Source organism: Pongo abelii, chromosome 18 (assembly GCF_028885655.2).
Source record: "Pongo abelii isolate AG06213 chromosome 18, NHGRI_mPonAbe1-v2.0_pri, whole genome shotgun sequence".
In the NCBI taxonomy this organism is placed as follows: domain Eukaryota; kingdom Metazoa; phylum Chordata; class Mammalia; order Primates; family Hominidae; genus Pongo; species Pongo abelii.
The window spans coordinates 24,510,281-24,526,734 of record NC_072003.2 but is presented as its reverse complement, the minus strand read 5'-3'; the positions used below and the strand labels follow the sequence as shown (position 1 = coordinate 24,526,734).

At 47.1% G+C, this 16,454-nt stretch overlaps 1 protein-coding gene across 1 annotated transcript in view; it reads left to right on the top strand.

The window, feature by feature from the left end:
- Positions 1-16,454, top strand: part of LOC129050719 (myosin-11-like) — a 51,502-nt gene that overhangs the window by 33,918 nt on the left and 1,130 nt on the right. The window contains exon 4 of the mRNA XM_054533621.2: positions 42-148. Within this exon, the coding sequence (XP_054389596.2) occupies positions 42-148 (107 nt within the window). The remainder of the gene's footprint in view (positions 1-41; positions 149-16,454) is intronic.

Here is a 16,454-nt window from a genome sequence, read left to right as displayed (position 1 = left end):
GGCCAGCTCCAGGGAGCCCCTCCTGTCCTGCTTGTCTGCAGTTCTTGCCAGGAATGGGGAGTTTGGCAGGTGGTGCGAGGGACCAGGAGTTACTGTGGCTGAAAAAGGGAAAAAGCAAAAGGAACATCTGTGTTTGCAGCCTGGGAGGGTGAGGGAGAGCCAAGAGCTTGGGCAAATAGGGGCATGGGACTGCTCCAGCTCCAGCTCCGGGGCTCACTGCCCAAGAGCTCTGCTGGGCCAGCTGTCTGCAAAGGATGGGAAGAGGGTGGGGAACAGCGCTGGGGCTGAGCCACTGTGGTCTGTGTTGACACCTACCTGTCCCTCAACCCCTGTGGGACTGTGGGTAAATATCTTTTCCTCTTCAGCCTCAGTTTCCTCATTTGTCAAAAGGGGTGATAGTCTCTATCTTGTTACTTCTTGTGAAGATTGTTAATGCTGGTTTTTCCAAACTTAAGACTTGTGCCTATTACTTTCATGTTTATATGTTATTATTTTTACTATTGTTTTATTATTTTTGAGACAGGGTCTCACTTTCTCACCCAGGCTGAAGTGCAGTGGTGCGATCTCGGCTCCCTGCAACCTCCGCCTCCTGGGCTCAAGCAATTCTCCTGCCTCAGCCTCCCAAGTAGCTGGGACTATAGGTGTGGATGGCCATGTCAAGCTAATTAGAAAAAGGTGTTTTGTTTTTTATTTTTGGAAGTGACAGGATCTTGCTATACTGGTTGGTTTCAAACTCTTGGCCTCAGGCCATCCTCCCACTTTGGCCTCCCAAAGTTCTGGGATTATAGGCATGAGCCACTGCACCCAGGCCTTCTCACCCTCTATTTAGAACACTTTGGAGCCCCTGAAATAGCCACCCCCAAGTCAAACAGAGGGACTAGGCAGTTAATACAAACAAGTGTACCAGGTCAGGCGAAGAGTACAAGAAACTTGAAAACTCACACCCCCTCTGAAAGGGCACCGACAGGTGGGAACCCAGGGATCTGAGTTGGGAGTTGAGAGGAGCCCAATTCTGGAAGTTCTTGAGGCAGGAATCCAGGTGTGCCTGAGAGATGCCACGACCCCGCCCCCAAGGTAGAGGGACTCAGGTATAAGTGCCCCGACTTTCTGACAGTTAGCTAGACTCCACAGGTAGGACCAGAACCTTGGCCCCTCTAGGCAGGGCCTGCCATTACCTCCAAAGACCAGCAGGTGGAGCCTTGCAAGGACAATCTTGGAGCTGTAATCTCAGGTTGTAAATTGACGGCTCCTGGAGTTAGATATCTGTCTTTGTATTAAACACACAAACACACACATTCTTTGTGGTCTCCCTTGATGGAAGAGTATTTACAAAGTGGTTCGTGTACATCTTTGGGAAGCCGAGTTCCTATCATTTGGGGTGCTTTCGGTTGCAAGTAAGATAACAACTAACTAAAGTGGCTTAACCAGTAGGAGTTCATTGCCTCACATAACAGGAAGTCTAGTGGCTGATTTCAGGGTTGACTTCCTTGGGATTTTTCTCAGCTTCTTCCTCATGGTCACAAAGTGGTAGCCATAGTTCCAGATATCACGTTTTCATGTGATAATATCCAAAATCATGAAGGAAGTGGAGGGTAAGGTTCTTTTCCTGTGTCTCTCTCTTTTTTTTTTTTTTTTTTTAAGTCAGGTAGAGACTTGGTCATATGCTAACCCCTAAAGCAATCACTGGCAAAGGGGATTGGAGTGTTTATGATTTGTTTGAACCATTACTGGTTCTTTTTTTTTTTTTTTTTTTCTTTTTCAAGACAGGGTCACTCTGTTGCCCAGGCTGGAATGCAGTGGTATGATCTCAGCTCACTGCAACCTCTGCCTCCCAAGTTCAAGTGATTCTCCCAACTCAGCCACCACAGTAGCTGGGATTACAGGTGTGTGCCACCACGCCTGGCTAAGTTTTTGTATTTTTAGTCGAGACCGGGTTTCACCATGTTGGCCAGGCTGGTCTCGAACTCCTGACTTCAAGTTATCCACCCGCCTTGGCCTCCCAAAGTGTTGGGATTACAGGCATAAGCCACCATACCTAGCAATTCCTGGTTCTTTTCTGGAGCTGAGGTCCCACTAAGCACATTTTAATCTAAATACCAAAAAGAAATAAAATTCTGTTAGCAAAGGAGAAGGATGGGTAAGCATTTCTACAGTGCTCTGAAAAAATTTATTTGTAACTTTAAAACGTCTTTAATATTGTATTTAAAGAACTTGCTGGCACCTATGATTCTATCGTCCAAAACTCATCACCATTAACATTTTGTTATGTGACCTTTCATTACACTAACTGAGCTAAATGGCATGAAATGAAGGAAATTTTTACTATCTGAAGATAATTCGTTCCAGAAAAAGATCACTTAGAACAGAGACCAAAGTTTCACTGTAGATAGTATGTGTGCGGAGGAGGGAAAGAGAGTGGGCAAAATATTTGACTGAGCTTGAAAAATGACATTGCAGGCCGGGCACAGTGGCTCACGCCTGTATTCCTGGCACTTTGGGAAGCCCAGATGGGTGGATTGCTCGAGGTCATGAGTTCAAGACCAGCCTGGGCAATATGGCAAAAGCTTGTCTCTACAAAAAATACAAAAATTACTTTGGTGTGGTACCACATACCTGTAGTCCCACTTCTTGGGAGGCTGAGGTGGGAGGATCGCTTGAGACCAGGGAGTGGAGGTTGCAGTGAGCTAAGATCATGCCACTGCATTCCAGCCTGGGCGAGAGAGCCAGACCTTGTCTCAAAAGAAAAGAAAAGAAAAATGACATTGCAAATTATAAAAATAGGTTAATTTCATCTTACATGTAATAAAAATTTTATTTTAATTACAAGTAGGTGCTAATTTGTAGATTCAGTATAAAATGAATTAAGAGTGGATTTGGTTTTTTTTCCGTAACTTTTTTTGGGATGAGGGGTGAAATCATGTGAGAGCGTAAAACGACGTTCTTCATGTCATGCTTGACTTCCGCAGCCCGAGCTAAAGAGGACCATTCTTACAGATTTATTTCATGGGTCACCAGTTTTCCTAAGAGCTTCTTTTACTTTGGTGTTTAAGTCTCTCAAAGCCCCTGTGGTCTTAGAGTTCATTCAGCTGTGAATTGCCTTGAATCTTTTTCTTTCTTTTATCTTTCCTTTTTTTTTTTTTTTTTTTTTTTTGATGGAGCTTCCCTCTTGTTGCCCAGGCTGGAGTGCAATGGTGTGATCTCAGCTCACTGCAACCTCTGCCTCCTGGGTTCAAGTGATTCTACTGCCTCAGCCTCCCAAGTAGCTGGGATTACAGGCATCCACCACCACACCCGGCTAATTTTTGTATTTTAAATAGAGTTGGGGTTTAACCATGTTGGTCAGGCTGGTCTCGAACTCCCGACCTTAGGTGATCCACCCAACTCGGCCTCCCAAAGTGCTGGGATTACAGGCGGGAGCCACAGTGTCTGGCCTTTTTCTTGGTACTTTTCAATGCTTATCCCATTTTCTGGCTTCCAAGATGGCTTTGCTGTTCTCCCCTCTCTAGTTCTTTTTAAACTGCCTCATGTATTTTTACACTTTTTGGTTTGTTTGTTTTTTTTTTTGGGGGATGGAGTTTCTCTCTTGTCGCGCAAGCTGGAGTGCAGTGGTGCGATCTCTGCTCACTGCAGCCTCCACCTCCTGGGATCAAGTGATTCTCCAGCCTCAGCCTCCTGAGTAGCTGGGATTACAGGTGCATGCCACCATGTCCAGCTAATTTCTGTATTTTTAGTAGAGACGGGTTGGCCAGGCTCGTCTCAAACTCCTGACCTCAGATGATCACCCACCTCAGCCTCCCATAGTGCTGGGATAATAGGCGTGAGCCACCACGCCTGGCCTTTTTACACTTTTTTTGTTTTTTTGCCTTTTTCCCCCCCTTTTGTGTGGAGAACGGGGTCTTGTTGTATTTCCCAAGCAGGTCTTGAACTCCTGGGCTCAAGCTTTCCTCACACCTGTGTCTTCCTAAGAGCTGGGATTCCAGGCATGAGCCACCGTGCCCGGCTAAACTGGTTCATGTATTTTTGTAAAGTCTTTTACTGTTATTTTGGTAAGGTTTAGGAAGGAAGAGAGCTAAATGCATGCACTCAGCCTGCTATCTTCTCATGGGAATTCTCTCATGCCTTCTTTTACAGAGAAGCGATAATAATAATCATGGATTTTTATTATATGCTTCCTATAAAGCTCAGGGCTTTACAGAAATATTCTCAGTTAATCTTTACCACAAACCTACAAGGTGGACAGGACCAGCTTAGGAATTTTAAAATTAAGCCCTGAAACTATTAAGGTGCAGGCATATGTCATCAAAAAAATTAAATTATAAAGTAAAGAAGGCTGATAAAATTGTTTTTGTTTTTGCTTTTTTTAGAGACAGGGTCTTGCTCTGTTGCCCAGGCTGGAGTGTAATGGTGCGATTATAACTCACTGCAACCTCAAACTCCTGGGTTCAGCAATCCTGCCTCAGCTTCCCAAGTAGCTGAGACTACAGAGATGCACCACCATGCTCAGCTAATTAAAAAAAAAAAAAAGTGTTTTTTGTTTGTTTGTTTTGAGACAGAGTTTAACCCCTGTCACCCAGGCTGGAGTGCAATGGCACGATCTCAGCTCACTGCAACCTCCACCCCCTGGGTTCAAGTGATTCTCCTGCCTCAGCCTCCTGACTAGCTGGGATTACAGGCACACGCCACCATGCCCAGCTAATTTTTGTACTTTTAGTAGAGATGGTGTTTCACTGTGTTGACCAGACTCCTGACCTCAGGTGCTCCTGAGCTCCTGACCTCAGGTGATCCACCCACCTTGGCCTTCCAAAGTGCTGGGATTACAGGCATGAGCCACCGTGCCCAGCCTTTTTTATTTTTGAGACAGGTTCTCACTGTCACCCAGGCTAGAGTGCAGTGGCAAGAACACAGCTCACTGCAGGCTTGACCTCCTAGGCTCCAGTGATCGATCTTCTCACCTCAGCTCCCCCAAGTAGCTGGGACTACAGCCACGTACCACCACACCTGGCTAATTTTTGTATTTTTTGTCGTGACGGGATTTCACCATGTTGCCCAGGCTGGTCTTGAACTCCTGAGCTCAAGTGATCCACCTGCCTAGGCTTCTCAAAGTGCTGGGATTACAGGTGTGAGCCCACCGTGCCTAGTGAAAAAACAATTTTTTTTTTTTTTTTTTTTTAAGAGATAAGGTCTTAGTGTGTTGCCCAGGCTGGTTTCTCATTCCCGGCCTCAAGTGATCCTCCTGCCTTGACCTCCCAAAGTGCTGGGATTATGGGCGTGAGCCACCGTGCCCAGCCTAAAGTTGCTATTTTTCCCATGATGTTTATCTTGGTGGTGCTTATGAAATGGCAACTATGGTATTCCTCCTCCTCGTGCATTCCTGTGTGGTGTGCCATCAGCATATGCTTACAAGGTTTATTGGGTGATCCAACGCTAGCCGCAAGAGCTATTATTAGCCCCCTTTTACAGCTGGGAAAACAGACTCAGAGGAGTGGAGAACTTGCTGAAGATTTGTTAAGTGTCAGAGCCAAATATACACTGGGATTATCCTGACTCCAAAGCCGGAGCCCTGCTGGTCAGTCGGTGACACCGGACAACTACAGGGATCCCCCTCAATCCTATGGAAAGCTGTCTACTGTCTTTCATCTCAGAGTGTTGATGGCTCAAAGCTTAGGAGGCTGGAGCTGAGTTCAATAAATGAGCGTGATGAATAGGAGAAAAGCACCATTAAAGCCCTCTAGACAAGAACCACTTTGGATCCCTCCACGGGTCCCTGGGTTGCAGGAGGGCCAGAAAAGCAGATAAGATTCCATTCTGAGCCTCTGCACTTGCCCTGTGCGAGATAGCCACAAGTAATGTTTTGTCCTCACCTCATTAGCAACAAATGGCCACTCTCAGGGGATTATAAAAAGAAATAACAGCCAGGCTTTATCAGCTTGGGGCTCTTGGCTAAGTCCTCTCTAAGCTTAAGACAACTCTGTGGGTGGAGTGGTCCAAACGACTTTCTCCACTTTGCAAGTTCCCACACTCGGCTGTATCCTTCTGCCTGAGATTGGCAGTCCCCTGGGGGCTGGTTTCTGCTCACCCAACTCCCCTGAGGCTGCTCCCCAGTAGAGGCAGAGAGAGGAAGGGCACTGATGTCCTCAGGGCCCCTGCAATAGGTCAGGACCTGGGTTCACTGCTCCATCAATCCCACATTGCTCGGCCCTCACTAGCACCACACAGGGTGGGTGGCAGCCTCCCCATTTGATCAATGAGGAAATCTCAGCACACCTACTTGGCCCCAGAACTGAAAGTCAAACCTGGGGACCCAGCTTGGCTGCCCTCAGAATGTTACTCTTCCCTCCGAGGTAGTGTGGTAGAGATAGTGTAGTATTCTTGTCCCCATATAACAGAAGAGGAAACTGAGGCCCCCAGAAGGCTAAGGGACTAGCATAGGCCTTGTGTCTTAGCCTGTTAAGGCTGCTATATCAAAATACCATAGACTGGGTGGCTTTTAAACAGATATTTGTTTCTCGCGGTTCTGGAGGCTGGGAAGTCCAGGATCAAGCTTGGTGTCTGGTGATGGCCTAGTAGTGCCTTCTTGCTGTGTCTCACGTGGTGGAAGGGACCTGCTAGCTCTCTGAGTCTCTCCCATGAGGATTGAACCCCCATGATCTCATCACCTCCCAAAGGCCCCACCTCCTAATATCATCACTTTAGGGGTGAGGATTCCAGCATATGAATTTGAGGGAGACATGAGCATTCAGACCATGACACCTTGTAATCAGAAAGGGGTTAAATATCCTTGGTTGAATATCCTGTCCTGCCGATTCAGAATCACTGCTGTCTATAACCTCTTCCCTAGATCACTATTTTAGATGATGATGATGATGATAAAGATGATATTAATGGCAATTACTAAGCTCTTAACTGTGCTATGGGTAATTTTAAGCTCTTTCTGAATCCAGTGTCTTTTAATCATCTTCATGCCCTTGAAAGGTATGGATTTTTGTCGATTTCCCTGGTGAGGAAATGGGCCCTGGGGGCAGAGGTGATAGGGTGGAGCCAAGAAGTAATTCCCAGCTGTTTCCCTGCAGAGGCAGTGCTGCTACAAACATATCTCCAGGAAGGGGTACAGCCAAATGCTTCTCTGTCTCTTGTGGGTTTTGCAGTGGCTGTCAGCTATGTGTCTGGCCTGGTTGGGAATGAGAGGGGACTGTGTGTGGGAATGAATGGCTCTGTCTGACTCAGTCTTTACAGAGGTGCTAGGAGTATCTGTTTGGTGCTCTGACTAATCATGAAAAGTTCACGTTTTTATTTTTATTTTTGGTACGCATGGTGCATTACAGGGAGCGAGACAGCAAAGGAGATTTATTTTTTAAAAAATAGTAAATATTGGCCAGGCACAGTGGTTCACACCTATAATCTCAGCACTTTGGGAGGCAGAGGCAGGCAGATCATCTGAGGTCAGGAGTTCGAGACCAGCCTGGCCAATGTAGTGAAACCCCGTCTCTACTAAAAATACAAAAACTTAGCCAGGCTTGGTGGTGGGCGACTATAATCCCAGCTAGTTGGGAGGCCGAGGCAGGAGAATTGCTTGAACCTGGGAGGCAGAGGTTGCAGTGAGCCGAGATTGCCCCACTGCACTCCAGCTTGGGCGACAACAGCAAAACTCCGTCTCAAAAAAAAAAAAAGTAAATATTAAATTGAAAAAGGGACATACTTAAGGGAGTGAACTTGAAAAGCCCCAGCTGACACTTGGCAACACCTTCCTTGTTTGTTTTGGGCTTTTTTGAGACAGAGTCTCACTCTGTTGCCCAGGCTGGAGTGTAGTGGTGTGATCTCTGCTCACCTGAGCCTCAGCCTCTCCAGGCTCAGGTGATCCTCCCACCTCAGCCTCCAGAGTAGCTGCATACAGGCGTGCACCAGTACAACTGGCTAATTTTTATATTTTTTGTAGAGATGAGGTTTTGCTATGTTGTTCAGGCTGGCCTTGAACTCCTGAGCTCAAGTGATCCACCCACCTTGGCTTCCCACAGTGCTGGGATTATAGGCATGAGCCACAGTGCCTGGCCAGCACCATCCTTGTTAAATTGCATGTGTCAGCCACCTCCCTCGGTGTCCTTCCAGCCTCTGGGGAGTCTGGCTCCCCATTCTCTTGTTTATCCAACAGTATTTTTTTGTGAGACAAGGCCTTGCCCTGTTGCCCAGGCTGGAGTGGAGTGGCACACTCATAGCTCACTCCAGCCTCCAACTCCTGGGCTCAGGTGATCCTCCCCTCTCAGCCTCCCAAGTGGCTGGGACCACAGGTGCAGATCATCACACCTGGCTAATTTTTTGATTTTTTGTAGAGATGGGGTCTCATTATGTTGCCCAGGCTGGTCTCGAACTCCTGGCCTCAAGCAGTCCTCCCACCTCGGCCTCCCAAAGTGCTGGAATTACAGACATGACCCACCACGCCCGGTCATTCTAACAATATTGATTATTAGATGTTGCCCTAGACACAGCCTACTGTGCGTATGTGTAAATATGAATTGAATCATCCCACAAGTAGCTGCTAAGAAGAGGAGGTCCAGGGAGTGAGGAAGTGTAGTCCTGGGGGCCTTGGGAGGACAGGGGAGGCCTCCTTGGAAGGTGAAGTGTAGGCTTGACTAGGGAACTTGATATAGGTTCTATGAGGCTGCTGGGGCTGGAGCAGAGAGAAGGGGGAGAACGTAGGAGGTAGGAGTGGAGGCCCAAGAGGGAGGGCGTTGGTTTTCCTGTCTCCCACACCCCTTCACTGGCCAGTTCTGCTTTCATGTTTTTATTTATTTTATTTTTTTAGAGACAGAGTTTCACTCTGTTACCCAAGCTAGAGTGCAGTGGCACAATAATAGCTCCCTGTAACCTCGAACTCCTAGGCTCAAGCAATTTTCCTGCCTCAGCCTTCCAAATAGCTGGGGCTACAGGCACACACCTCCATGCCCAGCTAATTAAAAAACAATTTTTTTTTTCATAGAGATAGGGGTCTCACTTTGAATCTCAAACTCCTCGCCTCAAGCAATCCTTCTGCCTCCACCTCCCAAAGCACTGGGATTACAGGCATGAGCTCCTATGCCTAGCCCAATTCTGCTTTTAAAATACCAGGGCTTCCTGTAGGTTTGGAAAATACCTGTTGGGTTGCAGCACAGGCTCTGAAAGTATCTCTTCTTACTCAGCATCTCATCCTAACCAACTCTGCCAAGAGAGTAGAGTGGGGAGATGAAGGCTGGAGAAAGAGAAGGGCCCTCACTTACAGAGTGGCTTAGGGCATGGGCTCTGGAGCTGGGTTCAACTCCCTGCTCTGTCCCGGCTATTACTTTGTGCCTCAGTTTCCTCATTTGTCCCGTGAGGATGATGACTGTGCCTACTCCAGTTGTTAAAAGGGTAATTTGGTCAGTGTGTAGGGACACAGTACATGGACAGGACAAGTTCAACAGGCATTAGCAGTCAGCTACCGAGGACCCACCGTCAAGGGCCATGCAGCGGCAATGTTCACAGTCACATCACAGAAGATCCAGAACATCTGGCATCTGCCTCCATGCGGGGCATTAGGTAGAGAGCCACTTTTCTACAGGTAATGGAGGCTGAGACCTTTCTTCTTTACTAGCCCAGGGGTATTGATGGCCCTGCAGAGACGGATTTTGATTACCTGTCACTGGATCCCCCAGCAGCCTGTTACCAGAAAGAAGGGCAGACGCAGGGAGCCTGGGTCTGTGCTCAGTCCCCGCTGGGTTTTCTCCTTTTATGGTCAGCCTGCAGTGCTCTGGCTCCCCAGCCAGAATCCACCAGCTTGTGTTTGGGCTTGGGCCGAAATAGCTGGTCTGTGGGGAGCTGGGTACCTCCTGGGAGTCCTCAGGCCCACAGCGTGGGGGGAACCGCTGAAGCCCTTTATCTTCTCAGGAAACGTGCCTGGGGCCTTGCACATCCAAGGCTGGGTGGGGAGTCTGGGGAGGAGGAAGGGAGAGAGGCACGTTTAAGGATGGGGTGTGAGGTGACATGAGCCCCAGGGATCTGGGCTGGGAAGCTCAGCCCCAGGCGGGTCCTGATGATGGCGGCCACCCCCAGCTCCAGCCTTCCCAGCCTCCACGAAGGCTCGGTACTGTGTCCCTGCCCACTTCGGAGCTTCTGTCCCAGGCCCTCTGCTTGGGATGCTCTGCCTCGACCTCTCCCCAGGAGATTCTTTCACATTTTTCTTAATGCTGTTCAGTGGTCACCTCTGCCGTGAAGGCTTCCTGTCTTGCTCAGATGGTGTCAAAAAAACAAACAAACAAAAAACTTCACGTCTATAGCACTGGGGTTCACATCCATCATAGCATCGCTCATCTCTTACAGTCATTTCTTTGCCCATCTGACCCCCACCCTGGGTCATGAACTTCTCAAAAGCAAGGATAAGCAAGTCATGAAGCCCGGTGCATTGGCTTGAGCCTGTAATTTCAGTTACTTGGGAGGCGAAGGCGAAAGGATCACTTGAGGCCAGGAGTTTGAGACCAGCCTGGGTAATATAGTAAGGCCCCGTCTCTACAAAAAAAAAAATGAAAAAAAAAAAAAACCATTAGCCAGGCGTAGTGGCATACACCTGTAGTCCCAGCTGCTCAGGAGGCTGAGATGGGAGGATCTGTTAGCCCAGGAGTTCCAGACTGCAGTGAGCTATGATCGTGCTACTGCACTCCAGCCTGGGCATCAGAGTGACACCTCATCTCTTAAAAAAGAAAAGAAAAAAAAAGCAGATCTTATTGACTTTTGTGCTTTCAGTACCTGGCTCAGGACTCGTTTGTTGAGTGAATATGTGAACACGTGAATATGCATTTTCCATTGCTTCTACCTCGGTTGCCTCTCTGAGCCAGAGAGCAATTCAAAGTAACAAGCATTTCCTGAGCACCTACTGTGTGTCAGGCATTGTTCCTTGTACCCGGGATCAGGCACAGCCCTTGACCTTCAGGAGCTCATTGGTTCATGGGAAAAGCATTAAAAACAAACAATTTTGTAATTGTTGGAAACCTAATAGACCTGCGTGAAGTGGAAGAAGTCAGATTTATAACGATTCAGAGGTGGTATAAAATGAACATCTTTTTAAGAAAGCTTTATGCAGTATAATTTAAATAAATTCCTTTTAAGGATACAATTCACACCTAAATTACATTGCAGCTATGTCTGCATAACTGTCTAAATTCACTAGTAGTTTACATGGTTATGCAGCCATCGCTGCAATATAATTTTATATTTCTATCATCCCCCAAAGATATCTTGTGCACATTTTTTGTCAATCCATATTCCTACCCGCAGCTCCTGGCAGCCACAAATTCACAAATCTACTTTCTGTCTCTATGGATTTGCCTATTCTGGACATTTCATATAAATGGAATCATATGTGACCTTTTGTGGCTGGCTTCTTTTTTTTTTTTTTTTTTGAGACAGAGTCTTGCTCTGTCGCCCAGGCTGGAGTGCAGTGGTGCGGTCTCAGCTCACCACAACCTCTGCCTCCTGGGTTCAAGTGATTCTCCTGCCTCAGCCTCCCGAGTAGCTGGGACTATAGGCACGTGCCACCATACCTGGCTAATTTTTGCATTTTTAGTAGAGACGGGGTTTCACTATATTGGCCAGGCTGGTCTTGAACTCCTGACCTCGTGATCTGCCCACCTCAGCCTCCCAAAGTGCTGGGATTACAGGTGTGAGCCACCGCGCCCAGCCGGCTAGCTTCTTTCACTTAGTATAATGTTGTCAGGGTTCATCCACGTTGTATCATGGATTCGTACTATTTATATATTTTTTAAGACAGGGTCTGTCTCTATCACCCCAGCTGGAGTACCATGGCGCAATCTTGGCTTACTACAACCTCCATCTCCTGGGCTCAAGCCATTGTCCCACCTCAGCCTCTTGAGTAGCTGAGACCACAGGGATGTACCACTATGCCCGGCTAATGTTTGCATTTTTTTTTGTAGAGACAGGGTTTCACCATGTTGCCCAGGCTGGTTTCAGACTCCTGGGCTCAAGCAATCCACCTGCCTCAGCTTCCCAAAGTGCTGGAATTTCAGGCATGAGCCATGGCGCCCGGCCATAACATCCTTTCTTTTCACGGCTGAATACTATCCCACTGTCTGGGTAGACCACATTTTGTTTATCCATTTACCCATTGATGAACATTAGGTTGTTTCTATTTTTTGGATATTATGAATAATGTAAAGTCCATAATTGTTCCCAATATGGAAAAGAAAAACAAGAAAAACTCTGAATGCCATATCATGGATAGATGGCCTGTTATCATTCCATATCATCTGTACCTTTTTCCACCAAAATGTTTTGAGACATTTGTTAAGTTAGGATCACAATGACGATAATTACTAAAATGGAGAGAACCTGTGGACCATGGGAGCCACTAGGCCACGTGACACTCACATTTATAGAATTAGAGAAAGGCACTCTAATTTTTCTCAAAGCACTTTTCCTCCATCTGCTGAAAGATTATTACAATAAATACACACATCTACAATGAACAATGCAAATAGTTTCTCCATAGAGTTATGCAGTCTTCAACATGCACTACTGTCCATGGCCATCATGCAGGTAGGAGATCAAGTGGAACGGTCTCCAACTCAGCTCTAGAAAAGTGCAGAGTTAGAGACGGTGTCATGGAAGAGTTGACTCCCAAGATGATGTTTCAAATACAGATTAGGTTATATACCCAGAGAACTGAAAAGGTACTCAAACTAAAGCTTGTACAGGAATGTTCATAGCAGCACTATGCAGAATAGCCAAAAGGTGGAAAGAACTCAAACGTCTGTCAATTGTTGAATGGATAAGCAAAATATGATCTATCCATACAATGTGATATGACTCAGCCACAAATAGGCATGAAGTCTGGGACCTGCTACAATATGGATGAACTTCAACCACATGCCAAGTGAAAGAAGTCAGACACGAAAGGCCACATGTTATAATCCCATTTATGCAAAAATATCTAGAATAGGTAAGTCCACAGAGACAGAAAGCAAATTGGTGGTTGCCAGGGCTTATGGGGGAGTGACTGCTTAATGGGTAGAGGTTTTCATTTGGGGGTGACAGACTATTTTAGAACTAGATAAAGGTGGTAGTTATGTAACATTGTGAATGTACTAAATGCCCCTGAATTATGCACTTTATTTACTTTTTTATTTTCGTTACTATTTTTTGAGATGGAGTCTCCCTCTGTCACTCAGGCTGGAATGCAGTGGCACGATCTCAGCTCACTGCAACCTCCACCTCCCCGGTTCATGCGATTCTCCTGCCTCAGCCTCCTGATTAGCTGGGATTACAGGTGTGTACCACCGCGCCCAGCTAATTTTTGTATTTTTGGTAGAGACGGGGTTTTGCCATGTTGGTCTCAAACTCCTGACTTTAGGAGATCCAGCTGCCTCGGCCTCCCAAAGTGCTAGGATTACAGGCATAAGCTACTGCATATTCACTTTAAAATGGTTCATTTTATGTAGTGTAAATTTTACCTCAATGGAAGAAAAAGAGAGAGAGAGAATGGATTAGGCCAGAGGAGAGGTGGTGGTGGGTGCGCTGGGCAGAAGAAATCGGCTTTGCAAAGCAAGGAAAGAGTGAAACTGCTTTGTATGGCAGAAAACACTGCTTTTGAGTCCAACACAAGCTCAGGCTTGGGGAAGGAATCAGATAAAAAGTTCCAGGATCTCAGAGTTCCCTGTGCTCCACATGGGTTGGCAGACAGCACCCAGATGGAGTCCTTCTGCTCGTAACCAGCACCCTGCAAGCTTCGCACGCCTGGAAGTGGTATGTTTCCGATGGGAACGTCAGGCCAGAGGTCTCCCAGCAGCCCCCAGTTTGTAGCCTCGCTGGCAGCTCCCAGGCCTTCTCCTGGAGCCCGCTCCCTCTCCTGGGAGGCCTGTGAGCATCTGAGCCCATAAATCTCTTCTGCTCTGGGCCTAGGATTCACAAGGCTGCCAGGAAAGCCTGCCTCTCTCCCCGAAGGAGTGGATCAACATAGCCCATCTGTCTGTCCATCTCAAAATCTTTCCTTAAGATAGTGGAGGTTGTCTGGGCTAGTCCCAGGAGGTTCTCTCTGCCTGGGTTCCAATCACAGGATACCTGGTTCTTCTATCCTTCAGCCTCTTTTAAAAAATCACTTTTAAGTACTTTGGGAGGCTGAGGCGGGCAGATCACCTGAGGTCAGGAGTTCAAGACCAGCCTGTCCAACATGGTGAAACACCATCTCTACAAAAAATACAAAAATTAGCCGGGCGTGGTGGCACGCACCTGTAGTCCCAGCTACTTGGGGGTCTGAGGTGGAAGAATTGCTTGAAACCAGGAGGCAGAGGTTGCAGTGAGCCAAGATCGAGCCACTGCACTCCAGCCTGGGTGATAAAGCGAGACTCCATCTCAGAAAAAAAAAAAAAAAATTAAACTGGTTTCCCATTTTGCTCTGTCCTGGAGTGAATTTCTCCCGCTAAGTGGAAGCTAAAGACACAGATGTCTGTCTGTCTCCAGAGTATAATGGAAAGATTAAAGTTTGATTGTTTTTTTCTGTTTTTTTTTTTTTCTTTGAGATGGGGACTTGCTCTGTTGCCCAGGCTGGAGTGCAGTAGCGCAATCTCAACTCACTGCAACCTCCATCTCCTGGGTTCAAGTGATTCTCCTGCCTTAGCCTCCCGAGTAGCTGGGATTACAGGTGCCTGCCACCATGCCTGGCTGATTTTTTGTATTTTTAGTAGAGATGGGTTTCACCATGTTGCCCAGGCTGGTTTCGAACTCCTGACCTCAGGTGATCCACCCACCTCAGACTCCCAAAGTGCTGGGATTACAGGTGTAAGCCACCACGCCCGGGCTCCTTTCTCTTATAAATAGGGACACCATTGATTTAGGTCTCACTCCAAGCCAGGATGACCTCATCTCAACATCCTTCTCTTAATTACATCTGCAAGACCCTTATTCTAAATAAAATCACAGGTGGGATACAGTGGCTCACGCCTGTAATCCCAGCACTTTGGGAGGCCGAGGCAGGTGGGTCACTTGAGCCCAGGAGTGTAAAACCAGCCTGGGCAACATAGCAAGACCCAATCTCTACAAAAAATACAAAAATTAGCTGGGCATGCTGGCATGTGCCTATAGTCCCAGCTACAGGGGAGGCCGAAGAGGGAGGATTGCTTGAGCCTGGCAGGTTGAGGTTGCAGTGAGCTGAGATCACACCACTGTACACCCGCCTGGGCGACAAAGTGAGACCCCATCTCAATCAATTGATTAGTCAATAACATTGCAGTCTGAGGTTCTGAGTGAACATATCTTTTGGGAGTCACAGTTCAACCCACCCCAGTGACCTTGGGCAAGTTGCCTCACTTCTGAACCTCACTCTCCTTATTTGTAAAATGGAGGCAATGCCAGAGCCACCCCACGGGCTGCTGAGAGAATTCAGTGGGTCACTTCAACACAGAAGGAGTTCAGCATACGCCTGCAGTGAAGTGAGTGCTCGGGAGATCAGAGCTGTTAGTGGGATCGTAATGCGGTGGCTCTTTCTTTTCTGTCTTTTTTAAGCTTTGTGGTTGTGATGGTTTCCTGAAGAACAATACCGACTCTTTTTCTATTGAGCATTTTTGGTGGGATGAGGAAAAGGTTGTATGTGTTCAAAGCACAAACATAACCCGGACAGAAGTAGAATCAGTGAAAGCAGGTCTTCCTTCTGTCCCTTTTCTCAGTACTTCAGGCTCAGGCCTGTTTGTTGGTTTTTGTTTGTTTGTTTGTTTTGTTTTGTTTTTGGAGTCTCGCTCTGTTGCCCAGGCTGGAATGTAGTGGCATGATCTCAGCTCACTGCAACCTCCACTTCCTGGGTTTAAGCAATTCTCCTGCCTCAGCCTCCGGAGTACCTTGGATTACAGGTGCCTGCCACCATGCCCGGCTAATTTTTATATTTTTAGTAGAGACGGGGTTTCACCATGTTGGCCAGGCTGGTCTTGAACTCCTGACCTCAAGTGATCTGCCTGCCTCAGCCTTCCAAAGATCTGGGATTATAGGTGTGAGCCACCACGACCATCTCAGGTCTGTTTTTAGAGATAGGGTCTCACTCCATTGCCCAGGCTGGAGTGCAGTGGTGTAATCACAGCTCACTGCAACCTGGAACTCCTTGGCTCAAGGGATCTACTGTCTCAGCCTCCCAAGTAGCTGGGACAAGGGGTACATCCATCACACATAGCTAATTAAAAAAATTTTTTTTTCATAGAGACTGGGTCTTGCTATGTTGTCCAGGCTGGTCTGGAACTCCTGGCCTCAAGTGATCCTCCCATCTCAGCCTCCCAAAGTGTTGGGATTACAGGCATGAACCACTGCATCCTGCCTATATATCTGTCTTTTTAAAACACAAAAGGTATAACACTATGCTACCTCATCTTTTATTTTTAGCTCAATGTATTTTGGCTATTTTTCTGTGTCCATCCATAAAGCTCTGCCTGGTTCTTTTCAATGGCTGCCTGTTTTAT